We start from the raw sequence: 27,531 nt of genomic DNA, 5'->3' as shown, positions 1-27,531 counted from the left end.
TTAATTGCTTTGAATGGTAAGATTCTGACTGCTTATCAAATCAACCATCAAATGTCTTTTTTTCTTTTTTAGTGTCAGTGTAAATTTCTTCTAAATAAATAATGTCTTTTCTAATTACATGTAGGAGCTATGAAGCTATTTGGTCTGTAGATGGCAGCAGTAATATCCTTTGAGGAATTAATTTACAGGTTCTTTCTTCCACAAGAAAGCCTTTGGTCTTCATTTCCAGGACCTGACCACTAGGTACAAAACTTTGATACCCCTGTTACTAGTATGCACTGACTGAAGTGGCTGCTGTTAATATGTTTTTGCAATTCTACTAGAGCTTCTAGAGTGGACAGTGATTTGCTTCAGCTTCTCTAATTCAAAGAGCAGGTTTGCATTTTTAGTAAAAGCATACTAACCAAAGATTATTTATTTGGGAAAAAAATAGTCTAAACAGGGAGTGTGAACATTATAAGCAACAAAAGAACTAAACAAAATGAGTTTTGAAATGAGGTTGCTTCGTATTATACAACCAAATGATATTAACTCATGGCCAAGTTAAAAAAAATATTTTGGTGCAAATAGATACCTAAACACCTTTAAAAATGTGGCTCTCAGCTTTTATCTTTTGCCCATGATATGTGTAACTGCTGAGAGGGAAAGCTTTTCATTGAGGCTAAATAATAGCATCCATATTGCCTAAGCATGGAAATACAATTCTGTGTTTATTATACAAACTTTGCTGAATAGGGTAATGCAGATGATTTCACAAAATAAATCATTCCAATATAATTTAGAAGCTGCTAGTTAGAAGTATTAGTGAGATAGGATTTTCTTTTTGTTTGAGCTTTTTTGTTTGTTTATTTTGATACCTTTGCAATTGCAGCTATAAAACACTTTAAAAATATGTATTTTCTGGCCATCAGCAGATGTTCCCTTTTTAATCTGTTGAATCTTTATGCTTCCCCATTATTGCATTTTTGCCAGGGAGAATTTTTTTGTACACTTACCTGTTCCAAGCATCAAAACACATTCATCTGCCATCTGTTCATCTCATTGCATGAAAAAGCAAAACCCTTACCTTTTGTATACATTTTACAATGTATCTTATTGCAAAGACAACTGCTGAACAATTCTTAATTTATTAATAAGTCAAATATATTCACAGGCTTTGCTAAATCTACATATATATGTATATTGATTTTGATCAATAAGTCTTAAGAAATCAGTGTTATTTCAACAAGTGGATATACTTTTATGGAGTGAAAGACATGAAATGAGATTTAGTTAAATAACCTTTATTTTAGGACTATATTAAAAATCCATAGATCAAGGCTCTTTTAGAATTCTTATTCAAATAATGTATACATTCATAAGAATTGACAGTTCCAGATAGCTAGCAGTTTATTAACTATGTCACATGGTCAACAGGTGATTTAAGTTTCAGTTTCCATTATGCCACATAGCCTTTCACTTTTGCTGATGGCAAACTTTCCAGACACAGTGAAAGTATGGGAAATGTTCAGACCTTCAAAGCTGTTTGGAGCAGACTATGGATTTGACAGTGAAAACTTTGACTTGTCTGTTGGCAGGTATTAAGGTAAGTTTCCATTTTATGATAGTGTTTTTTAAATATATTTCAAGCGGTAAAGGTCTACTTTTTAGTATTTTACAGCTTCAGCTCTATCTCAGAATGACTGTGTAAAGGTATGTTGGGTTTTAGAATGGGCAAATTTTTCAGCACAGGATACTTAAATTGTACTTCTTATGGATATCTTAACAGATCTTGTATGGTAAGCAAGTTTTGAGCCTAGAGGTCTTGGATCAGGGACTAGGAGATTCCAGGTGCTGTAGGGCAGAGGAGACAACACCCTTCTCCAAGTCAGCATTGAACTTGTACCCCACATGGCATTAGGACATGCTTTAACTATTGGAAGTACTGTCATAGATTACACATAAACACTTGTATACATTAAGCGTCAGATTTCCAGTTGAGAATTCAGATGCATCTGCAAAAAGGCATTTGTACATGGTCTTGTGATTAAGGCAGTAGAGTGAAGTTTGGGAGATATGGATTCAGTTTGAGACAAAATACTGATTATAATGCTTCCCTATTGAAGAGTATGGAGAGGATGAATTCATTAATGTTTATGAGTTGCTCAGATGCTCAGATACTGAAATGAGGGTACAGAGATGGGGCCCATATGAGTAATTAGAAGTCCAACTACCCAATTTACACACACATATTTCAAGCACAAAAATCACAGACCATGACTGAAGTCACCTAAAAACTTGCCCCCAGGTATCCCATAGCATATTGCCCATTATACATGTTAATCCTGCTATCCTGGAAGATATCAACATCAACAATTATATTATCCCTGTCCAAATAGAAGCATAAGACTTGCCATATTGAATCAGACTGTTTATTCATCTAGTCTTATTCTGCCTCCTGTAGTGGCCAATAGCTACATCCTTCTTATATTTTCAAATAGTGATATTATTCTTCATCCACCATCCTAAAAACTGTGCAATAGTTACTGTGACCCATTACAATGGCAGTTAAATATTAAGGGTGAGTGAAGTGATCCTTATATATCGAGTATATTCACAGCATTATTTTTTTCTGAAGAAACATATCTAACAGGCTGCCAATTTAAATATTACATAAATGAAAGAATTATTATTAGGTTATGAAATATTAGTAAGAGCAAAGTTCAGTTTAGCTCATGCAATACTGTGAACCAAAGTTTACTCCCCTAACCTCCCCAGATCATGTCAATTGCTCTTGATATTTGGAAGAAGTTAGTGGAAATTTTTTTTTTGTCAGATGAAGGGACTCCAGGTATCTGAGTTCTGAGAGTATGTCACTCTACTGACCACAGGTAGGCCAAGACGAGATAGGAAGTCAACAGAACAAGAGACTCGTAATAGCTAGGTCACTATTCAAAATTTGGTCTGGTCAATATCAATTAAGAATTGTCATGATCTTTCTTGTGGTCTATGTCATATTAGCTAATGGTCTCAGTTCATTTCTTAGTGGGCAGGTGTCCAAAAATCCGAAGCAAGCCCAGCCCAAGTCTCTTCCTTCCAATCCTTCCTGCCCCAGCTCTGCTGGCGGCCCCCAGGTGTTCCCCATAAAGTGTCTGTCTGATACTGCTTTGGTTGTGGTGTGAGCCTGACATTTTGGAATGTTCATATGTTTGGTTATTTTGGTATGCTGCCAAAATTTTCCTGACACATGCACGTGAGAGAATATAAGGGAATTGGTGACTTTTAACAGTTTATAATTCAACAAAAACTGAATGGAATTTTATGAGACAAAGAAAATGCAATTCCACAGCTCATAGACTCATAGACTGTAAGACCAGAAGGGGCCATTGTGATCATCTAGGCTGACATCCTGCACATCACAGGTCACAGAACCACCCCCTCCTCTTGTAATAGACCCATACCTCTGACTGAGTTACTGAAGTCCTCAAATCATGATTTAAAGACTTCAAGTTACATAGAATTCACCATTTACTCTAGTTTAAACCAGCAAGTGACCTGTGCCCCATGCTGCAGAGGAAGGCAAAAAAATCCCAGGGTCTCTGCCAATCTGACCTTGGGGAAAATTCCTTCCTGACCTGAAATATGGCAATCAGTTGAACCCTGAACATGTCAGCATGATCCCACAGCAAGACACCTGGGAAAGAATTCTCTATAGTAACTGAGAGCCCTCTCCGTTTAGTGCTCCATCTCCAACCATTGGGGATTTTTGCTACTAGCAGTCACAAATGGGTAGGGTTGCCAGTTTTGGTTGGACGTATTCCTGGAGGTTTCATTACATGACATAATCTTTACTTAAAGATTAATCTTTAATTCCAGGACAATCCTGGAGGGTTGGGCCACATGCTATTGTAGGCAATTTCATCATACCATCACCTCCATAAACTTATCAAGCTCAGTGTGGGGAGCCAGGGTGGCTCCCCGCCGAGCCGGAGCGGAAACTGCCGCGTTCTCCGCCGGAGGGGGCGGGGCCAGGGCGAGTTCGCTCCGTCCCCAGCTGCGGGAGGGGCGGAGCGGGGAGTACAAAGGGCGGGGCCCTTTGCTCCGTCAGGGCGGCACAACGGAGGGAGGCGGACGCAGACGCCGCGCTACTCCCTCCCGACCTGGCTGCCGACCCAGGTGAGGCGCGGGACCCAGGGAAGCCCGAACGAGAGAACGGACGGGACTCCGTGGGACTGCCCGGCGCGGACTGCTCCGAGCGACCGGAGGATCCGGAACCCCAGGAGGAGCTGGAGCTGCCCGCTGCGGTCTATCCAACCAAACCCGAGGTGTGTGTACCCGAACTACTGTCAGCGTTCCCCTGCTAGAGGGGTACGCTATAGACTCCTGCCGGCGCTCCCCTGCCTGAGGGGCGCGCTGGAAACTACTGTCAGCGTTCCCCTGCTAGAGGGATCCGCTAGAGACTCCTGCCGGCGCTCCCCTGCCTGAGGGGCGCGCTGCGAACTACTGTCAGCGTTCCCCTGCTAGAGGGGTCCGCTAGAGACTCCTGCCGGCGCTCCCCTGCCTGAGGGGCGCGCTGCGAACTACTGTCAGCGTTCCCCTGCTAGAGGGGTACGCTATAGACTCCTGCCGGCGCTCCCCTGCCTGAGGGGCGCGCTGCGGACTACTGTCAGCGTTCCCCCGCTAGAGGGGTACGCTAGAGACGCCTGCCGGCGCCCCCTGCCCGAGGGGCGTGCCACGGACCCCAGCCAGCAAGAGGGATGGGACCCCTCCCCCGCCGGCGGCGGCGGTAGCCAAGGCCGCCCGGCTTACAGTGGCACCTGACTAGGGGCTTGAACCTATCCCTGTCGGAAGGGATCATAGCCAGGACGCGGTTGACGCCCTGGGTGGGAGATGGAGGTAGAAGCCCTTATTAAGTTCCTGGCCGAGAGCCAGCAGCAGCAGCAGCAGCAGCAGCTTGTGCAGCAGCTGGGGGCCCACCAGCAGCAGCTACTTCAGACCTTGGGGGTCCAGCATCGGGAGCAACAGACCCAATGTCTCCAGCAGCTCGCCACCCTGTGGTCGAGCCCCAGTGGCGTCGCACCAGGGGGGGCCGTGTCACCTGCACCCCCTGCGCCACCGGTACGTCTGGCCAAGATGGGGCCCGAGGATGACCCCGAGGCGTATCTCGTCACCTTTGAGCGGGTGGCGACAATGGCCGGGTGGGCACCGGACCAGTGGGCGACTCTCCTCGCCCCCTATTTGACGGGGCCTGCGCAGAAGGCTTACCGGGGGCTCCCCGACGATGAGGCTCGAGTTTATGCGCGAGTGAAAGCCGCCATCTTGGACACTTTCGACATTACTCCCGAGACCTTTCGACGGCGGTTTCGGGGAAAGTGTTATCCTCCAGGCGCCCGGCCCCGGGCCATCGCCCAGGAACTAAAGGACGCAGCTAGCAGGTGGCTACAGCCTGAGCGTAGAACCACGGCGGAAGTGACAGAACAAATTATCCTTGAGCAGTTCGTTCACATTCTCCCGACACCCGGACAGGCGTGGGTGCTGCGGCACCGACCTCAAACACTGCGCGCAGCAATCACCCTCATGGAAGACTTTCTAGAAGCCGAGGCCCCTCTAGGGCCGGCCGCCCGCGGCCACCAGGAGAGGGGCCCCAGCTCCAAGCCCGGGACCCCGCCCTGGGTCCGGCAGCCAGAAGGCGGCGGGACCTCTTCTCCCCGGCCCCCAGAGACACCACCGCCTACCGGCTCCGGACGCTGGGTCCGACCCCCAGGACCTGGCCAACCCCGCGGGGCCCCCGGCGCCCCCACCCATTCCGGGCGCCCGGAGCTAGGCCCCTGCTTCCGGTGTGGCGAGAGCGGCCACCTGCAACGAGACTGTACGTCAATGGAATGTGACTTTGGCAGCGTGTATGCGGTGGAACGTCAAGCCCGCCCGCCCTCAGCGGCCAAAATAACGGCTCCCATGGAGGTTGCCGGGACCCACGTAGTGGGTCTGATCGATTCAGGTTGTGGACAGACTCTTGTTCGGCAGGCACTCCTTCCGGAGGGCCAGCAGACCACCTGGGAGGTTCGGATCCAATGTATCCATGGGGACGTGAGACCGTACCCCACGGCTCAGCTCCCGCTCACGCTGAACGGAGCAACCCAGTTGCTGAGCGTGGCAGTGGCCCCGTCCCTCGCCTATCCGGTTATTCTAGGCCGGGACTGGCCAGGTTTTGTCGACGTGCTCCGATCCGTGGGCCCGGCCGAGGCGTTCGAGGGGGTGCCCTCAGAACCCGATCCCGGCCCCAGTACCCGGGCCGATCCAGACGCTGGCCCCTTTCTCATCCCCGGCCTGGACGGACGAGGGACCGGGGACCCCGCTGAGGACCCCGTGGACTTTAGCCGGGATCAACGGGAGGACCCTACCCTACGGTTTGCCTACGAACAACTGGCCCGAGTCGAGGGGGTTGTCGTGGACGCCCGCCGAACCACCCACTGGCCTAGGTTCGAACTCAGCCACGACCGCCTCTACCGCGTGGAGCGAGACCCACGAACCGAGGAGGTCCGGACCCAACTCGTGGTTCCCCGCATTCACCGGCGGGCCGTCCTGAAGCTGGCCCACGACATCCCGGCCGCAGGCCATCTAGGACCGGAGAAGACCGCAGCTAGGGTCCTGGCCAAGTTCTTCTGGCCCGGTATTCACCGCGAGGTGAAGGACTATTGTATGTCCTGCCCGGACTGCCAACACGCTGCCTCCGCGGGTGTTCAGAAGGCCCCTTTGGTCCCCTTACCAGTCGTGGGTGTGCCGTTTGAGCGGGTGGCGATGGACCTGGTCGGGCCCTTCCCCAAAAGTCAGGCGGGGCATCAATACATTCTGGTCGTGATGGACTACGCCACCCGTTTTCCCGAGGCCGTTCCCTTACGCAGTATCACCGCACGCACTATTGCCGCAGAGCTGCTGAAAATCTTTGCCAGGGTAGGCCTCCCTCGGGAGATTCTCACTGACCAGGGAACCAGCTTCACATCTAAGCTGTTCCGTCAAGTATGTGCCCTGCTAGGGATCAAGAAATTGCAAACCTCGGTCTACCATCCCCAGACAGATGGACTCGTCGAGCGGTTCAACCGCACCCTGAAGGGGATGCTACGACGCTTCCCCACCCAGGACCTCCGCCAGTGGGATCAACTACTTCCCCCTTTGTTACTGGCGATCCGGGAAGTCCCGCAGGCTTCCACGAAATTCTCGCCATTTGAGCTCCTCTATGGGCGACGACCCCGCGGCGTGTTGGACCTCCTGAGGGAGACGTGGGAACACACCCTGTCCGCGACGCAGGGCCTCCTGCAGTATGTCCTACGACTACAGGGGCGTCTCGCACAGGTGGGTGAGCTGGCCAGAGAAAACCTAAGCACCGCCCAGAGAGCCCAGGAGGGGCAATATAATCGGGGCGCTTAGGCCCGAACGTTTGCACCGGAGGATCGCGTCCTCCTCCTACTCCCCTCGGAGGAGTCAAAACTCTTCGCCCGCTGGCAGGGCCCCTACGAGGTGCTTCGACGACTGGGCCCGGTCACTTATGAAATCCGACAGCCAGGCCGCCAGAAGGAAAAACAGGTTTACCATATAAACTTGTTGAAACCCTGGAAGGAACGGGAAGGGCTACTAATTGCCCCATACCCCCCCGAGCCAGACCTGGGGCCAGGGCTCCCTGAGATTCCTGAAACCGGCGGGCCCCAGCTCGCCGAGACGCTCACCCCCGAGCAGCAAATCCAAGCCACCTGCTTAATAAACGCGTTCCCCACGACCTTCACCACAAAGCCCGGAAGGACTACCCTGGCCCACCATGTGATCCAGACCGACCCCGGGGTGGTAGTCCGGGGGACGACGCGGCCATTGCCTAGGCGAATGCGGGAGGCCGTGGAAGACGAAGTCCAAGCAATGTTGGAGCTGGGGGTTATTGAGTGCTCCCAGAGTGAGTGGCGGAGCCCTGTCGTCCTTGTCCCCAAGCCCGATGGGAGCCAGCGATTCTGCATCGACTTTCGGAAGGTCAACGCCGTTTTGAAGTTTGATGCTTACCCCATGCCCCGCGTAGACGAGCTCCTGGAGCGACTTGGGGACGCCCGGTATATCACCACCCTAGACCTTACGAAAGGGTATTGGCAGATCCCCTTGGAGCTGCAATCTAAGGAGAAGACTGCCTTTGCCACCCTTTCTGGACTCTATCATTTCACTCGAATGCCGTTCGGCCTCCATGGAGCCCCGGCGACCTTCCAGCGGTTGATGGATCGAGTTCTGCAGCCACATACTACATACGCCGCGGCCTACCTGGATGATGTGGTCATCTATGGCAGCAGCTGGGAGGACCATCTCAACCAGGTAGCGGCTGTCCTCCGCGACCTTCGCGTCGCCGGGCTTACAGCCAATCCCAAGAAATGCCAAATCGGACGAGAGGAGACCACGTACCTGGGCTACACCTTGGGTCGGGGACTGGTGCGGCCCCTCATCGGGAAGGTTCAAGCACTCCAAGAATGTCAGCCGCCGACTACAAAGAGACAGGTGCGGCAGTTCTTGGGCTTAGCTGGTTATTACCGACGGTTCGTACCCCACTTCGCAACCCTTACGGCCCCTTTGACCGACCTCTTGACTAAGGATAGTCCCCGCCGAGTGTGCTGGTCGGCCGACTGTGAGGAGGCCTTTCAAGCGGTCAAAGCCCGGCTGTGTAGCGAGCCGGTACTTTTGAGCCCGGACTTCCATCGCGACTTTGTCATGCAGACCGACGCCTCCGACGTGGGGCTTGGGGCGGTCCTCTCGCAGGAGGTGGACGGGGAGGAGCACCCGGTTGTTTACCTAAGCCGGAAGCTGTTCCCCAGGGAGCGGAACTACTCCGTCCTGGAGAAAGAGGCCCTGGCGGTTAAGTGGGCAGTGGACGCCCTCCGCTATTACCTCCTTGGAGCCCCCTTTACACTTATTACGGATCACGCCCCCCTGAAATGGCTCAATGAGATGAAGGACACGAATCCCCGGCTTCAATGGTGGTACCTCACGTTACAACCCTACGCATTTTCGATCCGCCACCGGGCGGGACGCGAGCACGCCAACGCGGATTTCCTGTCCCGCCTCGGCGAGGCTGGGGATGCCAGCTCCGAGGAACGGGAGCTGGATTTGAGGGGTGGGCTATGTGGGGAGCCAAGGTGGCTCCCCGCCGAGCCGGAGCAGAAACCGCCGCGTTCTCCGCCGGAGGGGGCGGGGCCAGGGCAAGTTCGCTCCGTCCCCAGCTGCGGGAGGGGCGGAGCGGGGAGTACAAAGGGCGGGGCCCTTTGCTCCGTCAGGGCGGCACAACGGAGGGAGGCGGACGCAGACGCCGCGCTGCTCCCTCCCGACCTGGCTGCCAACCCCGGTGAGGCGCGGGACCCAGGGAAGCCCGAACGAGAGAACGGACGGGACTCCGTGGGACTGCCCGGCACGGACTGCTCCGAGCGACCAGAGGATCCGGAACCCCTGGAGGAGCTGGAGCTGCCCGCCGCGGTCTATCCGACCGAACCCGAGGTGTGTACCCGAACTACTGCCAGCGTTCCCCTGCTAGAGGGGTACGCTATAGACTCCTGCCGGCGCTCCCCTGCCTGAGGGGCGCGCTGCAAACTACTGCCAGCGTTCCCCTGCTAGAGGGGTACGCTATAGACTCCTGCCGGCGCTCCCCTGCCTGAGGGGCGCGCTGCGAACTACTGTCAGCGTTCCCCTGCTAGAGGGGTCCGCTAGAGACTCCTGCCGGCGCTCCCCTGCCTGAGGGGCGCGCTGCGAACTACTGTCAGCGTTCCCCCGCTAGAGGGGTACGCTAGAGACGCCTGCCGGCGCCCCCTGCCCGAGGGGCGTGCCACGGACCCCAGCCAGCAAGAGGGAGGGGACCCCTCCCCCGCCGGCGGCGGCGGTAGCCAAGGCCGCTCGGCTTACACTCAGTCTTGAAGCCAGTTAGATTTTTTGCCCCCACTGCTCCCACTGGAAGGTTGTTCCAGAACTTCACTCCTCTGATGGTTAGAAGCCTTTGTCTAATTTCAAGCCTACACTTGTTAATGACCAGTTTATATTTGTTTGTTCTTGTGTAAACATTAGCGCTTAACTTAAATAACTCCTCTCCCTCCCTGATATTTATCCTCTGATGTATTTTTAGAGAGCAATCATATTTCATTTCAGCGTTTGGCTAGGATAAACAAGTCAAGCTCTTTGAGTCTCCTCTCATAAGGTAGGTTTTCCATTCCTCTGATCATACGAGTAGCCTTTCTCTGTACCTGTTCCAGTTTGAATTGATCTTTCTAACATAGTAGACCAGAATTGCACATGGTATTCCAGATGAGGTCTCACTAGTGCCTGGCATAATGGCAATAACACTTCCCTATCTTTACTGGAAATCTTTTGCCTGATGCATAGCCACATTACATTGGTAGCTCAGAGTCATCCTGTGATCAACCAATACACCCAAGGCTTTCTCCTCTTCTGTTGCTTCCAACTGAGAAGTCTCCAGCTTATAGCAAAAATTATTGTAGGTCCCTAAGTGCATGACCTTGCACTTAGTACTATTAAATTTCATCCCTTTTCTATTTCTCCCGTTTTCAAGGTCCTCCAGATCTTGTATGATATTCTGGTCCTCCTCTGTATTGGCAATACCTCTCAATTTGTGTCATCTGCAAATTTTATTAGCACACTCCCACGTTTTGTGCCAAGGTCATGAATGAAAATGTTAAATAAGATTGGTCCCAAGACTGATCCCTCAAGTGCATTCCCTCTACTGAATATTAAAGGTCCACTGAAAACAATAGAGGCGTGAGAGATTCTCAAAGAAAAAGTCACAAAAATCATTATAATGGAAATTGTTAGGCAACCTAAATATAGGAACTGTAATCTTCTTTCCCCAATAATAAGGATACATATTCTACAGTAAGGCAGGGTCTGGTTAGCGATTCCTGCACAGGAATGATCTTTCATACAAACAGCCTCGATCCTGTTCAGTAGCCTTTAAGGGGTAATCTTTTGTAGTCACTGAATATGGACAAACATGAAAGATAAAACCATTAAACAGTGAAAAGTCTTCCAATCACACAATGCGTGTAGTTGTATAATGATGTGTATTCAAGGCATGATTGTTCTCCACTCATTGTGGGCTCTCAGAGGCAGAGGAAGAAGGTAGTATCTTGAAACAAGCCCAGATTCTCATGGATTAGCTGTTGACTGTGGAAGACATTTTTTTGAAAGTGTTGTTGTAGCCATGTTAGTCCCAGGAGATTAGGGAGACAAGGTAGGTGAGGTAAGAAGGTCTGAAGAAGAGCTCTGTGTAAGATCAAAAGTGTGTGTCTGTCACTAACAGAAGTTGGACGAATAAAAGATATTACCTCATGCACCTTGCCTCTAATCTCTTTTGAGAGTCTAGAAAGGCTGGCTTTCATGAATATTCTGTCTTAATGAGTAGAGTTGGGAAGGAGTCACCATATTTACCCACACTAACTGAGGTTTAAAAAGCTCATGGTAGTGGGCTTGTTTCTTAGCATCTCTTAACTCTACACTTAGAAATGTCTACTTACAACAAGAAAGTTCCACTGGTACTGGGCAAGGTTCAGAATCACTGCTGTCAGGAGAGTAATTTCAACTGGTCAGAAGTTTATCTTCCCCAGTGATTGTCCATGAGCATCCCCCATACACTTTTCTTTTCCTTTTAAATTATTATGTGACTTCCTGGGGGGCTTTATGCTTTTCTGAATTATTGCTCTTGTTATTGGTGACTCTTCATTTATTTTTCTTTTCAGGAGCCAGCAACTAGAAAGAATTACATCTACCAGCGTAATTAAAAAGATGTTTACATGTATGCTTTCTGGAATGGACATGTAGCAATGGAATTAGTTTAGTATTCTAGCAAAGAGCATAAAACTTGAAGTCTCTTAATTTTGATTCAATTTTCCATACACTACAGCTTTCCTCCTTTATAGAAAACATTATGAGAAGGTTGTATCACTAGGTGTAAAAGTGTATTTAGATATGCTCTGACTTCTTCTCCTTCTTATATTAAGTGATAACACAGTGACAATAATGAAAAACTAACTCATAATGACATTTACTAAGTGGAATTTTACTATGTCAGTTCTTGGAATTGTAATTTATGTAGCTGATATTGCAGCAGATATCTGGGTCACTAGTAACTATTTCTGTGAGGGACAATATTCTTTGGGTATCTTGACACTGGTTTTTAGGTTGCTATCATCAATAATAGTACAGATATTTAGTTATGAATGGTTTAAAGACGACTGTGGAAGCCCTGATCCTGGGAAGCTGAACTGGATTTTTCTACTTCATTTCTTGCATGGTGGAATTTTTACAAGGTAAATGCCAACTTTCAAATATTACAAAAATAAATCATATTGCTTTTATGTGGTTCACTATGAACTTTCAGTGTCAGCTAATTATTCAGGGCTGCTGATTTTAGGTTTTAACTGATAAACAGCAACAAAACACCCCAAATTCAATCAATCAATGAATAAAAACTAGAGTTTATCCCATAAACTCTGGAAAAACACCTGAAGTGCCTACTTGTATCTAAGGCCTTGTCTACTTAGAGCATTAATGCGGACTAATTCAGGGGCATGATTTCTAAACCACACTAATATGTTGTGCATTAATTGCTCTGTGTAGACCCTGTTGGTACACACTAAAGATTCCTTACTGTGCTTTAACATAGTACTGTTTGAAACAGTACAACATTAAGTGCACTAGGTAACATTACAAAGAGATTACTTATTATATAATATACATTACTCATTACAGTATGTACAAAGAGAGAGCCCCGAAAAACCCTAGTTTTCCAACATCTACATAAAACTCAAATATTGCTAAAAATACCCCCCATGAAATTAATAACCCATTAAACCAGAAGCCTTATTATTATGTTAATACAAATCTATTGCTGTGACAGCAACCACAACTTTACTTATGTCAATGGAATTGTGTTCCATTATGCTAGTGGTAAATTTGGCCCACAGTTTTTGATGTAGATATAAGTCTTACCTATTTCATTTTCCTTATCAATAATTATTTTAGGTGTAACTGTTACAATTCAATTAAATTTGGTACCACATTCTTTATACAGGACATATTACATAAAAATGCTGGACAGAGAAAGTCAGTTGTGTAACTGATAAAGAAAAAGAAGTTTTTAGGGTGATACTTAGGGGATAATTGCTTCTGAGGGTAGCTGAGGTGAAAGAAATTCATTAACATGGAAGGTGCAGTGATATGGATAGAAAGAAGGTTGAGTTTGGAGGACAGGAATGAGCAATTTCTCATGGTAGTAAGCACTGAGCTCTGCAGTGAGTGTTTGCAGGCTCATGTCCAGGGTGACTAGAATCCCTGTTTGCTGACAGGTGCATGTTCAGTAAATTTAAAATTTTTCCTTCAGCTCTGTTTGTGGCTTTGAAAAGTAATTTTCAATTCAGTTTGCATCTATGTTGAGACTACACATCACTTCCCTTTTAAAAGTGATGTGAAAACTTCTGTTGAGAAATTCAGAGGTTCTGGATCTTAATCCATCTATGGGTATGATTGTTGTGAGTAACAGGTTTCTTGCTGGGAAAATGTAGACTTGCCAAAGACACTATAATTATGTGCTTTAGCATGTACTTCATAGAAGAAAATGCTCATTTTAAATGCTCCTTAAAATACTTTTATAAGCTGTGGACATTCTAAAAAGGTGCATTTATGCCAATTGAAAAATCTCAAACAACTTTCTTACCTGTAAACCTTAGATTATTAAGAGTGAAATAATTTTTAAGATCCAGTTTACTTATCACTGTTTACTTTCTTTCTTTACTTTCGCCTCTCATATATTCTTTCAATAAGTTTCACTTTTGTTTACAGTCAGTTTTACTTTCATGTTCTTCCTGTTGCAATGCTAGTGTTTCTAACACTGCTGCAGAATATTAATTTGTTTTAAAAGGATTGTTTTCATTTTGAAAATTGGGGTTCGGTTTTATAAAAGCTTGTTTTTACAAGATTTTAATTTAGGGCTAGAAATGTCCCTGTTATCTGGCTGGCCAAGTTTTTATCCACTTAGCAGACCCATATATTTGGTGGATTTGTCTGGCTATACTGAGATTTATCCTTCGGTATTAAAGGGACATTATCAGCTTCCCTATCTTGGTAGGAGTCTCTCAGGACCCTGTCCTTGGCCCCTCCTCTTATCACTGCATACTCTTGCCCCTCTCAAATCCATTCAAAATGCTGCTGCTAACATCATCTTCTTGGTTCATTGCTCTGTCACTTCTTCTTTAAGTCCCTCCTCTGGCTCCCCTTCTCTGAGGAGAAAGAGGGCATTAGGTGTATTTTTTAAAAATAAATATATCCTTGTCAGGTTATGTTTGATATTAACCTGCCTAACTGCTAGGAGTTATACCAAAGAAGGCTAAGGGTGAAATTAGCAGGAAGCAAAGGAGTGACACAGATAAGAGTCCCGGAGAAAGCTATTTGTTGGGGAATACCCCATATCTGGCTCTATCCAGGCTAGAATGGTTTATTCTTGCCAAGGCTGATCAAAGAGAATCCTAAACCTAAAAAAATCTGGCCTTGGGGAGGAGAAGTGTGGAATGGGTTGTCAACAAATGGAATCTGACATCCAGATTGACAGAGGGAGTATACTGCAAGCAGGACTGGCTGGCTCTCCCAACTCAGAAATGGGAATAAGCTGAATCTCTTTGAGCTATGGACAGAGAGGTTAAGTACGGAAGTATCTGCCCAGGCCTTTCAGTATGATAACCAATTTTCCTAAATGCTTTTTACCTTTTGAGGAATGAATAAATAATGGTTTCAAAGACAATGTTTTTGCATCACTGCTGTTACAGACTCCTGAAGGGTAATTTACAGAAACTAAGTTGGGCTTGTGTTATTAATGTGGTTGGGGACTAGGGGGCTGTAGCCCAGAGATCTAGCCTGAGAGTGGTTGGCCCGCATGATTCCACCCAAAGCAAGAGGCTGGAAGCCAGGCTTGTCAGCTAAGGGGTGCACTTGAGAGGGACTAAAAGGAGTCTAAGGTGCAATTTGCCCTGTAGCCATGACAGCATCAAACACAAACCTCTTCTCCTGACCTTCAACGTCCTCCACAGTTTCGCTTCATGCTACCTAACTGACCAGTTATCTTATTACAAATTTGACTCCTACCTTCACTCTTGTCAATGTCAACCATCTGGTTCTCCATTTTTTCAACAAGAACTTCCACATTCTCTCACATGCTTCCCCTCCTGCGCTGGAAAAGCTCCCAGTGAAAATATGTAAAATCGCTAGTCCTCCTTCAACTCACCTCTGTGGTAATTCACATTGTTAAGTACAACTTAATAATGGCTAGGGAGGTGGAGAGCTGTGATCACTACTACTGAGTTGTTAAGTATTACACACCTCCTATAATATTTATTTGTTACCTTTCTTCCACTCTTCACACTGGTTGTCATTTGTCTCAGACACCTGATAATTATCTTTTAGATTGTAAGCTCTTTGGGGCAGGGAATATTATATGTTTGTAAAATGCCTAGCACAATGGGGCTGAATCTTGCTGTGCTATCTCAATATAAATGTGAATAACAATAAATATTAAAGCCATATTGTGACATACCAGGACGCACTCCAGATCAGTGTTGGGTGGTGGTTGTTACACCCCTTGCCTGCAATCTGTGGTGCCTTACAATGCCTTGCTGCTGCAGCCTCCAATCAGTACTGCAGGTCACTCCCGGATGTGTTTGTGTAATTGCAGCCTGCCAGTCACACCGTGGCTCTCACCAGCCTTAGTTCTACTTCAGGGTGACCCCAACACACTCCCAGTCTCAGATTCTCCACAGAAATATATATCCTGTACTGCCCAGCCCCCTTCTGGACAGTACAGATATAGTAAGACTGTTATTCCTTTAAGGGAATAATATATCAGCTTATTACCTTAAATGGAGTTATCCAAACATTTCAATTTAAATACATTGGATTAGATCAAACAATAAAACAAGTTTATTAACTACAAAGAGATAGAATTTGAATATGAGTAATGAGGCATAAGAATCAGAAACGGTTACAAGAAAAATAAAGAAAAAATGCGTTCTAGTATCTAACTTAAACTATATCAGATTCAAGCAAAATTTCTCACCACATGCTTCCAGCAAGATTACTGACCAATTTCTACAGGTCAGGACCCCTTCCCCAGAGTCCAATGGCTGTTTCCTTTATCTTCTCAAGTGCATAGAATGCAATGGGTTGGCAGAGAGAGAGAGGGGTCCTTTGGTGTGTTTGCTCCTCCTTTTTATAGTTTCATTGTCGCTCTTGAAAAACATTTCCAGCTGAGAAACAGGAGACAGTCTGTGTGGAAGGATATTCCGTATTGGATTTTTTCCATCTGTTTGACTTCCTTTGTTTTCCCTTCTTGCTTGATGATCCTGTTTACTGCTTAGCACACATTCCTTTGTTTAGGACAGACCTGTTTGCTGACTTCTGCCTGGGCAGGCTGTGGGGTTTGGAACATGTGTTAATAACATCGTACAGGGGAATCTTATAACTTCAGATACAATATTGCTACACATCTTATGAGGACAAAACTGACCAGCAAATTATGAGTTTTCAAATTATACTTTAAAAGGCACACCTTGTACAAAGATTATTACAATAGAGTGTAGGGTATCAATACAGGGGTGTATTCTGTCACCCATATATTTAAAAATCCTTGTTTATATTGCTAATAAGAGCTTAGATTATTAAAATGGAAAGAATTGTAAACATTTAATTCTTTTAACATAATGTTTATTCTCAACAGTTTTTTAATGGAACTAAATTATTACGATTATTGGTGATTTAACAAGAGCTGACATATTGTTGCTACAAGTATGGATTTTGTACAAGGCAACACAAATGCAGAACAGAGGTGGCTATACCTCAAGCAAATAGCAAAGAGTTCTTCAAGAAAAATGATTCTTTTTCCACTGGTGGACAGGGAGGCAATTAACATTAACAAGTAGAGGATTTATAAGACCAAATTTCAGAGAGGATGTTAACATGGATGCTGCAATAGTTTAATTGGGCTAGAGCAGGGGTGGGCAAACTTTAGCTTGAGGGCCACATCTGGCTATGAGGGGGGTGAAGGCTGGGGCAGGGCTGTGGGGGGCACGGGGGCAGGCTCCAGGCGGCGCTTACCTCAGGCAGCTCCCAGAAGCAGCGGCATGTCCCCTCTGCCCGGCCAATGGAAGCTGTGAGGGCAGCGTGCGAAGCCCCTTGGCTGCCCCTAGATGTAGGAGCTGGAGGAGGAACATGCCACTGCTTCTGGGAGCCGTGCAGAGTGGGGCAAGCCCCGGATCCCATTCCCCGATGGGAACTTGAGGGCCGGATTAAAACGTCTGGAGGGCCAGATGTGGCCACCAGGCCGTAGTTTGTCCACCCCTATGCTAGAGATTAAGTAATAATATGTATTTGTTCATATTCTACCAGTGTATGTTTACTATTTTGGGTATTTTCCTTCAAACAAACAAACAAACAAAACAAACTTGGTTTTGTAACTACTGAGAACTTAAACTGCCCCTTTTCAGTATTCAGAAGATTAACATACAGAAGAGACGACTTCCCTTTAAGGTTTAAGGAGAAACAGTGTTGTCAATGACTTCATGTGAGCTGCATCCTTCAACACTCATATCTATGGAAGCAGCAGGTATGCTGCCAGGGAGGTCACAAAGCAAAATACCGGCAGCCCTGACCTGTGCATGTTGCCATGGTTTTAGGAGGCCAGTTTCATAGGAGAACAGGCCCACCAGATTAAATGATGAAGAGGATATTTTGAGTGGAAACAAGCAAAGATTCCTGCCTTTTTCACAGATTTCCCCAATGTAGGGGATGACCAACCTGGCCCTTAGATTTTAGCAACATGAAAAATAATTAGAAACTGCTATTAAAATAAAAGGAGACAGTCAATCAGAGATCACAGTGGGAAATAAAGCAGCAGAGATTACATTCCACGGTGATTTTCTGCGCCCTCACAGCTAGCTCTGTCTGATTTGAATCCTGCTCTCTGCTCAAGGCAGAAGATGGAGAGTGGAATCCAAAAGATCCCTCTGTTCCAGACACTTTGGAATGGAAGCATATTTGCATTCCAGTCTGTGAAGACAATATCACAAAGGCAGAACCACTTTCCCCCCTGCTCTCCCAGTTTCTATAAAAATGAATGGGCTTTCTAGAAGCAGTAACTGACAGCTGAATACTTACAGCTGACGTGTGACATTTTCAGGAGTAAATAAAGTATAACATTCTGTTCTGTAGTCTGTCAAGTAACAAATTCTTAGCAAACTCTAGAATAATAAAAAGATATTATTGAACGGTTATTGTTTTAAAAATAGCACTATTATATTTAGCCCTATAGGAGAGACATGACCAAATCAAATTTGTCCTAGAACTTAGGTTGTGTGTGAACACTTCTCCCCTACAAATCTAAGATCAGTATAAATGTTTTTAATGGATTTACTTTTAATTAATAAGGAAATATATATTTTTTTAAAAATAAACACTCTCCTACAGTATTGCCTCCCACTATTGCAACCTTGAGCTAATACATAAGAAACTGAAAGCAAAATTGATTGGAACTAACTTTAAAAAAAAGTGAAACTGACAATCTATTTTCATTGTCCAAAATGAGGGAGTACATATTATAAACAAACAGAATAAAGAGTGAATTTTAAAAAAATAATCTTTCATGTTTAGTAAAGTGAGGTATCATTTGTAACATAGTTGATGAAATTTGTTCTTTTAAAATATATTAAACTGCTGAGATCGCTGACAGCTGTAGTTGCTATTTTGTAATGAGCACATTTTTTCATAGACCTGATTTTGCATGTCGGTCTATTTACGGCACTCAGCTCATATGCAGATCTACAGGTGCTAAATGAAATCTTGGGTTGTTTCAAGAATTATATAAGTGTAAATTTTATATTCAAATGAGCTGCTTGAGTGGCCAGAATGGATACTAAAATATTTATAATTTATGAACATGCTAACAAATCTATCCTGAGAGAATAGATAATTGATAGTTTAGTAAAGCGTTTGATACTGTCTTTCATGACATCATAAACAAACTAGAGAAATGCAACCTAGATGGAGCTACTGTAAGGTGGGTGCAAAACTGGTTGGAAAACCATTCCCAGAGTGTAGTTATCAGTGGTTCACAGTCATGGTGGAAGGACATAACGAGTGGGGTCCTGCAGGGATCAGTTCTGGATCCGGTTCTGTTCAAGATCTTCATCAATGATTTAGATAGGGGTCGGCAACCTTTGAGAAGTGGCGTGCCAAGTCTTCAGTAATTTAAGGTTTCGTGTGCCAGTAATAAATTTTACATTTACAGGGGCCCCCCGACAGAAACTCAGACTGGCAGCGGGCTGAGTGTGGCTGGTGGCAGGGACCCTGGCTGGCAGGGGCCAGCAGATGGAACCCCAGACCCGCAGTGGGCTGAGCGGCTCAGCGCGCTGCCAGTCTGAGGTTCCATCTGCCACCTGCGCTGCTGGTCTGGGGTTCTGTCCGCCGGCCCCTGCCAGCCGGGATCCCGACCGCTGGCTCCACTCAGCCCGCGGCCGGGCCGGGGTTTCGTCTATCTAGGCCGGCAGTGAGATGAGCAGGGCCTGTGGCCAGGACCCCAGACCAGCAGCGCAGGCGGCAGATGGAACCCCAGACCGGCAGCGCGCTGAGCTGCTCAGCCTGCCACCGGTCGGGGGTTCCGTCTGCCGGCCCCGCTCAGCCCACCGCCGGCCTGGGTTCCATCCATCCAGGCCAGCAGCAGGCTGAATGGGGCCAAGACCCCAGCTGGCAAGGGGCCGGCAGACGGAACCCCAGACCGGCGGTGGGCTGAGCTGCTAAGCCCGCCGCCGGTCAGGCGTTCTGTCCGCTGGCTCCTGGCAGCTGGGGTCCTGGCCGTCGACCCCGCTCAGCCCGTTGCCGGCCTGGGGTTCCGTTCAGCCAGGCTGGCAGCGGGATGAGCGGTGCTGGCAGTTAGGATGGTGGTGCAGGCAGCAGATGGAACCCCACACCGGTAGCACACTGAGCCGCTCAGCCCGATGCCGGTCTGGGGTTCCGTCTGCTGGCCCCACTCAGCCTGCTGCCAGCCGGGGATTCCATCCATTCAGGCCAGCAGCAGGCTGAGTGGGTCTGGGATCCCGGCTGGCAAGGGCCGGCAGCCAGAACCCTACACCGGCAGCTGGCTGAGCGGGGCCAGCAGACGGAACCCCAGAACAGCGGCGGGCTGAGCGGCTCAGCCAGCTGACGGTCTGGAGTTCCGGCCGCCGGCTCCTGCCAGTTGGGGTCCTGGCTGTTGGCCCTGCTCAGCCCGCTGCCAGCCTAGGATTCCATTCACTCAAGCAGGCAGCAGGCTGAGTGGGGCCGGCAGACGGGACTCCGGCTGGCAGCAGTGTGCCAGTAAAAATCGGCTCACGTGCCGCCTTTGGCACACATGCCATAGGTTGCCAACCCCCGATTTAGATAATGGCATTGAGAGTACACTTATAAAGTTTGTCGGAGGGGTTGCAAGTGCTTTGGAAGATAGCAATAAAATTCAAAATGATCTGGACAAACTGGAGAACTGTCTGAAGTAAACAGGATGAAATTCAATAAGGACAAATGCAAAGTACTCAATTTAGGAAGGAACAATCAGTTGCACACATACAAAATGGGAAATGACTGTCTAGGAAGGAGTACGGCAGAAAGGGATCTGGGGGTCATAGTGGACCACAAGCTAAATATGAGTCAACAGTGTAACGCTGTTGCAAAAAAAGCAAACATCATTCTGGGATGTATTAGCAGGAGTGTTGTAAGCAAGACACAAGAAGTAATTTTTCTGCTCTACTTTGCACTGATTAGGCCTCAACTGGAGTATTGTGTCCAGTTCTGGATGCCATATTTCAAGAAGGATGTGGGCAAACTAGAGACAGTCCAGAGAAGAGCGACAAAAATGATTGAAGTTCTACAAAACATGACCTATGAGGGAAGATTGAAAAAATTGGGTTTGTTTAGTCTGGAGAAGAGAAGACTGAGGGGAGAGATAACATTTTCAAGTACATAAAAGGTTGTTACAAGGAGGAGGGAGAAAAATTGTTCTTCTTAACCTCTGAGGATAGGACAAAAAGCAATGGGCTTAAATTGCAGCAAAGGAGGTTTAGGCTGGACATTAGGAAAAAATTCCTAACTGTTAAGTACTGGAATAAATTGTCTAGGGAGGTTGTGGAATCTCCATCATTGGCGATTTTTAAGAGCAGGTTAGACAAACACCTGTCAAGAATGGTCTAGATAATACTTTGTCCTGCCATGAGGCAGGGGATTGGACTAGATGACCTCTCAAGATCCCTTCTAGTCCTATGATTCTATAATATCCAGTATACACCCTATGCTGGAGGAATCCCTTTAACAACATGTGAGGTGTTCACCTCTTACCATGTCTGCTCCCCCAGGTCTGAGCTCTGGAGCTCATATTCAGTGCATCAGATTTGCACTTGGTGTTTGGACAAACTCAGGCTCTGATGGTTAAGTGTGAGTAACAGGTTGATTTACTTTAACAGTTTTTCTTGAAAACATTGCAAACGCTACAGATGTTTACATTTTGGAGGCAAGAACCAGATGTTTGCATTCTTAATTGTTTTATAACTTGAAAAAGTTACAGATGTTTTGCCAAGCAGTGTAGGATTTTATTTATGGCAGATTACTCAGAACACAGTAAAATAAATATGCAACAAATGTAATACAAGAAAACAATTCCACCTGTGAGTTTCTTTCTTTTAAGTAATGGAGTCAGAGCCAAATCATGGAAGTAGTGCACAGCTTGCGTGTCAAGGCTGCATTGTAAGGATCTCTGCAAGGAGAAGGGCATGGAATCAGCCCTCTAGGCCATGAAGTAGTAGCATAGCTGCTCTATAGCTGTGTGACTGCTGCAATGCTTAGCCCCAAGGCTGGTGTACACCCTGCCTTCTTTGGGGACAATGGATAGTGCATTGCTGGGACACAGGGAGCCCACACAAAGCAGAGCACTGCAGCAGGCAGGTGGCATAGATGTTCAAACCCCGCCTCTCTCCTTTTCCTCTGTTAAAGCATAGCATTGTCATAGGACCTGCATCCTCCATGGCCACAGAGCAACATTTGGCCCTTACTTCTGGCGAAAGGTGTCATATTTAAAATTCAGATGACTGAAATCTATCATGAGCTGCAGCACTGCAGGCCACCAATGTGCCTCACCTCTGACCTGGAGGGATCACCCACCTGCACTGGTGAAAAGGGTAGTTCAGTTTCCATGCCTGTTCACGCTCTGCTAAAGCAGCCAGGTGTGGTTGTAGCTTCCCCATTTTAACTCAGTCCTCAGATGCATTCCATTTCTGTAAACAATCACTATTTTCCCCACCCATGTCCTTGGTGTGAATCCCCAGCTAGCACCGTAGAATAGTTGGCCAAATATAGGGAGAGAGGTCACACTTGGAATTTTGGGCCTTGTAACTGGAAGCCCCCTAGAACGGCTCTGCAAGGAGTCTGAGATTTGCTTAAACTATCCCTGCATTAGAATCCTTTCAGAATGTCACTATTAATTTTACATGGAAAAGTTTCAGTACTACGGTGACGGGCGGCAGTATAAAACAGATAAATAGATTTCTGCATGTGTCCAATAGTAGAAATTACTTACTTGAATAGGTGCCCTGCAAAAGATTTAGATGCTGCACACCCTAGCTCTCTGCTCCTAAACAGCTTTCTTTTGAAGGGGAGTGGTGTCTATATTATAAATCTTGTGCTATTTTAAGTTAAATTATAACTTTTGCAGCATTTTTTTGTGTGCACAAGGCATTGTGATGAGAGTGTATATTCTAGTGATGTGAAGTGGTTTGGCTAAATTAAGAAACCTCAAAATATGAATATTTTTGAACTTTAGAAAGTTCATGGCATTTCAGCATCTCTGAAAACGGCCTATTTTTTTTACGTGGTATTTCAGGTACAAATAGAGTCAAGAGGGTTTTTGTGTGTGTGTGTTTTACAGTCTGATTTGGAAAGCAAAGAGGTCTGAACATGTCAGACAAGTGTCCAAACTTTTGGATGCTACTTTGAGCCTAATCTCAACTTCTAAAATTTGTTCACCGTTAGTATATATTTCAGAGCTGGAACCAGCCTTCTCAGGAAAACCCTAAACCACGGGACACAACACCAAAAAAAGTAGGCACAATAAAGGTTAATTCCCTAGTGGAATGGCTGTTTTCCCACTGTTTTGTCAATAGTGGAGCCAGAATAGGTTCTCTGGACAAGGCTAGTTGAAGTTCCAGGGATCTGAAAGCGGAATCAATGATAATTGAATGGTCTCTCTTCAGCAGACAATTTGCACACCAGATGTTTATGAATCATTTATGATTATGTTTATGAATCACTGGACAAGCACTCAGTGGAAGAGATCGTTACTTTGCCTTGAAAGATGACAGGGGTGAGGCCTACATGGATACTTATTAGGGGATGTTCTTTCTTGTATGTTTGTTGCTAACTGGTTCTGAAGACTCTTTTGTTTATTGCTAAACAATTCCACAGGAAATAAATGAGGTAATTAGCCCTTAGAGCCTATTCTTTTAGACTTGGCTCACCATATCTACTATCTGCAGGGTTTCCCCCACCCTACTTTAAACTTCCACTTTGGAGGCAGCGGGCCAGATCCTTATCGAGCACAGGTGTAACTCTTGATGTCAAAGGATCTACACTGATTTACACCAGCTGGGGATCTGGTCCTACATCTGCTTGCAGCTATCATTTTTTCCCCAAGGAGGACTGAATAGATTTCTGTGTGCAGATGATCACAGTTGCTTCCTTAAATATCCAAATGATGTCTCTTTGGACTAGAGTTTAGTATTCCCTCTTCTCAAGGGGCTATGGCTAAGCACTCTATTTCCACAGCCCTGCCAACTCTTCTAGGGCTGAAAAAAAAAAGACTTGGTACTGGGAATTAAACCTAGGTCTCCCACATAGCAATACAGATATCTTGAACAGAAAAGGTACTTCACAAGGCAGGAAGTAAATCTGTCATGATTCACTAGCTCCAGTATAATGTATCTCTCCATTTAGTTTTCTTTCAAAGGAAACGATTATATAGCCTTAAGGAGAAAATAGAAATGTTTTGAGAGGTCATTTATATGCCCTCAATATCTGACAAAGAATATGATTTATCATATGACACCATCCAGATCATGTCATTGTCTTGCATCCGAAGAAGTGGGTATTCACCCACGAAAGCTCATGCTGCAAAACGTCTGTTAGTCTATAAGGTGCCACAGGATTCTTTGTTGCTTTTACAGATCCAGACTAACACGGCTACCCCTCTGATACTTGTATGAAATATGTGTCACCTGAGAGTTATTTTCTATATTGAAAGTCTCTATGGGTGTTTAGAAAAGAGACAGCTTAAGGAATTAGGGCTAGATTTAAAAAAATGAAGCTACAAAAGAATGTGCAAATTTGATGTAGATGTGCAAATCAGCTGATGTGCATGTTAAGGGATACATACATACACGCATAGTTTCATGTATGCACAATCTCCAGTTTGCATGTGTACATCTAGGGATTTGGGTGCATGAAAAATGAATCAGAGCATCATCCTAAAGAGAAGGGGACAAGAAGGCAGCAAAGAGGAGATTCAGAAATATATCCTGTTTAAAGAAATTAAAGTTAATTAACTCAGTCCTATGGTCTTTACTCAGGCCAATCTCATTCCATTCAATGTAGTTTCCTAGATTGCACCCATCACTAACATTAATCTCAATGTGTGTTTTTGTATTAGTAAGAAGTAAAGGATTCCATTCAAAGAGAATTAAAAACAAATAATGATAATTTGAACTAAGTACAAAATGGCTGAAATCTTAATTAGTTTTCACTATATTCTAGAACAGTGCTTTAAAAAAAAACCCCTGTCTAACCAAGTTTTTATATATATATTTCTCTTTGTAGGTATTGGTTTGCATTGAAAGATGGCTACCAGGCTGCTTTTAAACAAAACAGCTCAGGAGATAAACTTACTGGAGGCCCTGCCAGTATCATTCATAAATGTGCCATTGATGCAGGGACTGATATTAGTATGCTCAGGGTATTTAAGACTTTCCTGGAGACCACACCCCAGCTCATTCTTCAGATTTACATCCTCATGGAGCATGACAAGGCTGCCTTCAGTCAGTGTAAGTCTCTCTCATTTGAAAGTTGAATATAGTTAAATCTCCACTAAGAAGGCAATCCCTAGTATTAGGTAACACTTTAAAATATTCCCTGTCACATCCCAGTACAATTGTATTTAACATTTAGTTTAAAACCTCCTCTATTAGGTTATTTATTTGACTAAACTCTGGGAAAAGTTCGCTACACCGATACTGACTTGGACTCCTTATACATTCCATGGGTGGCGTACCCGAGCCCACTTATCCACTGACACTTGAAAAACTCTTGCACCCCAATCTGGGTCTATGCCGGTTATGCGATATGTATGTATCTCTTCAGCCTTGCAACCGATACCTGTAATCCCTCATAACTCAAGCCTGACCCCAGATGTACAGTACCTTCCCTCTTAACTTGTGTCTATTTAATTTTAAACATTAACTTTAATAAAATTTTTAAATCTGTAATAGTAATATTTAACAATAACATTGTATTGTGTTTGATAAGTGAAAGCTAATGGATGTAACCAACTGAATCATTTCAGAGCAGTCTATCTTGTTTTCGCTTATTGAATAGGTTGGTATCTAAGGTACTTCTATGGCTCCCACTACTGAGCACCTCACAGTCTTTAATATATTTCTCCTCACAACACCTCTGTGAAGTAGGCCAGTGCTATTATCCCCATTTTACAGATGGGGAACTGAGGCACAGAAAGGCTAAGTAACTTGCCCAAGGTCACATATAAATGAGTGGAGGAGCAAGGAATTGAACCTTGGTCTCACAAGTGCCCTAACAACTGGACCATTCTTCCTCTCAGATATAGAGAATGTTTAAGTAAAAATATATGAAATTTTTCCATGGAACTAACATTTATCCTTGTGTTTTATTTAGATGCTTCCATCATCACATCTTTCAGCAGCATTTCCTGGTCAACTCTTGACTATCAGATATCATTACGAAAATCTGTGCCTGATAAAAATCAGTTTTCTGGGGTGCCTCCTAAGTTAATCTACCTCTTGTATAAATTGTTCACACTGACTTCTTGGATACTGAGTATTGCACTGGTCACCCTATTAAATATTATAAGTAGTATATTTCTGCTAATATTTCTTTGGACCTTGGGCTTCAGCTGGACTTTGAAGCAACACACTACGTTTTGCAAATCTAAGAGGATGGAATTTTTATACAGGACTGTTGTTGGGATCATTCTTATTTTTACATTTTTTAATGTCAAGGGGGAAAAAACAAAAATGTATATTTCTAGTTATTATGCCACTCATGTGCTTGTAACTTTAGGCATAATGTGTGTGTGTTTGTTCTGGAAGACTTCAGTTACTGAGCAATTATATTTTACATTTGTGAGTATCACAATTGTTCTCACTCTGGGGTTAGGAATTATTTGTCTTATTGTTTATTATACGGTTTTCCACCCCACTATTTATTTCAGACAAGAGAGTGCTTCAGATGAAGTTGATGGACTAACAGGAGAAAGAAAAAAAGAAGAAATCAGTAGAATAAGAAATTTCATAATGGAATGAATTATGTGAATTTTTAAATATGTGCAAATCAAAGCAAATAGTACCTGGACTGTTAGTTACTCTGTCTTTACTTTTCATACTTGCAATGAGCATTTCAAGTAAAATAATTGCTAATGGGAATGGTAGTAGTTATCAGCTCTGAATAATTATTGGTTCTGCTTTACTACAAAGCAAAGACTTTATAAAATTAACTAAGCACTTCTGCATATTGGTGTTTTTCCATCACTTGCAAAATAAATAAAATACAAAAATAGCTCCTGTAAAGGCAAAACAAACAACTGATCCTACCCTCCCACCCAAACCCAGTTTTACTTTTTACACACAGAATGTAGGAGAAATAAAACCAAATCAAGTTACTGTTGATATTGTCTTTGTTTCTGAAATGTACTTCTCTTCAAAACAAGGCTCACATCTCCTTACTTGGCACTGGGAAAGGCCTGAACTTCATCTGAAATAACCAAGGACTGTGATATGTTAACTGTACCTGAACACAGGGATCACAGAGGACTGGATTTACCCTCCCACTGAGAGAGGTACATGTATTCACTAGGAAGGGTAGCTACAAACCCACAGCCCTACCCTGGGAGTTCTACCAGGGAAGAGGAACTTTAATTTGGCCGCAGTGCAATAGGAACCTGGCCAGAAAAAGCTTTTGGGGAGATGTGCTCAATCAGTATATTTTACAGATGCTCTGGTAACACACCCTTCTATTTCATTGCTGTGCTCTCAACCTCCCACATACCCTGTGTGGATTTTCAGATGTCAGTAGCTTGCAGACCTGGATTATACCAGCACTAAAGTCTAAATAGCTAATAGCTGAAGGCAGGAATCTCACATAGAGGAAGAGATATCTCCCTTGAAACTTTTC

At 45.3% G+C, this 27,531-nt stretch overlaps 1 protein-coding gene and 1 long non-coding RNA gene across 5 annotated transcripts in view; one reads left to right on the top strand and one right to left on the bottom strand.

Annotated features, from left to right (window-relative positions):
- The first annotated feature begins 82 nt into the window (after window positions 1–82).
- On the top strand, window positions 83–26,783 carry XKR9 (XK related 9). 2 transcript variants are annotated; one of them, XM_045007017.1, is made up of 5 exons: window positions 83–243; window positions 1,417–1,585; window positions 11,739–12,308; window positions 24,928–25,151; window positions 26,017–26,783. In XM_045007017.1, the coding sequence occupies exons 3-5, from the start codon at window positions 12,037–12,039 to the stop codon at window positions 26,661–26,663; spliced, it is 1,143 nt and encodes a 380-aa protein (XP_044862952.1). In that variant the 5' UTR covers window positions 83–243; window positions 1,417–1,585; window positions 11,739–12,036; the 3' UTR covers window positions 26,664–26,783. The 2 variants fall into 2 exon arrangements, with proteins under 2 accessions (XP_044862952.1, XP_044862953.1); XM_045007018.1 differs by lacking the exon at window positions 83–243 and adding an exon at window positions 288–375 and having other exon boundaries at window positions 1,484–1,585.
- Window positions 15,996–27,531, bottom strand: part of LOC123364692 — a 38,627-nt gene continuing 27,091 nt past the window's right edge. For 2 of the 3 annotated variants that reach the window (XR_006577224.1, XR_006577225.1), the window contains one exon: window positions 15,996–16,456. This is a non-coding gene — a long non-coding RNA (uncharacterized LOC123364692). Of the gene's footprint in view, window positions 16,457–18,198; window positions 18,282–27,531 lie in introns of all 3 variants that reach the window. The other variant, XR_006577226.1, reaches the window with a different exon arrangement.

The sequence above is a fragment of the Mauremys mutica genome, chromosome 2, assembly GCF_020497125.1.
Source record: "Mauremys mutica isolate MM-2020 ecotype Southern chromosome 2, ASM2049712v1, whole genome shotgun sequence".
Classification (NCBI taxonomy): Eukaryota; Metazoa; Chordata; order Testudines; family Geoemydidae; genus Mauremys; species Mauremys mutica.
The sequence above is the reverse complement of the archived record's forward strand: the minus strand, read 5'-3'. Positions and strand labels throughout refer to the sequence as shown.

Excerpts from the sequence above, each read along its gene's own strand:
- XKR9 (XM_045007017.1), top strand. The coding sequence starts at position 12,037 with ATGACATTTACTAAGTGGAATTTTACTATGTCAGTTCTTGGAATTGTA. Across the intron at positions 12,309-24,927 it reads CATGGTGGAATTTTTACAAG|GTATTGGTTTGCATTGAAAG; the intron begins GTAAATGCCAAC and ends TTCTCTTTGTAG. Across the intron at positions 25,152-26,016 it reads CAAGGCTGCCTTCAGTCAGT|ATGCTTCCATCATCACATCT; the intron begins GTAAGTCTCTCT and ends TGTTTTATTTAG.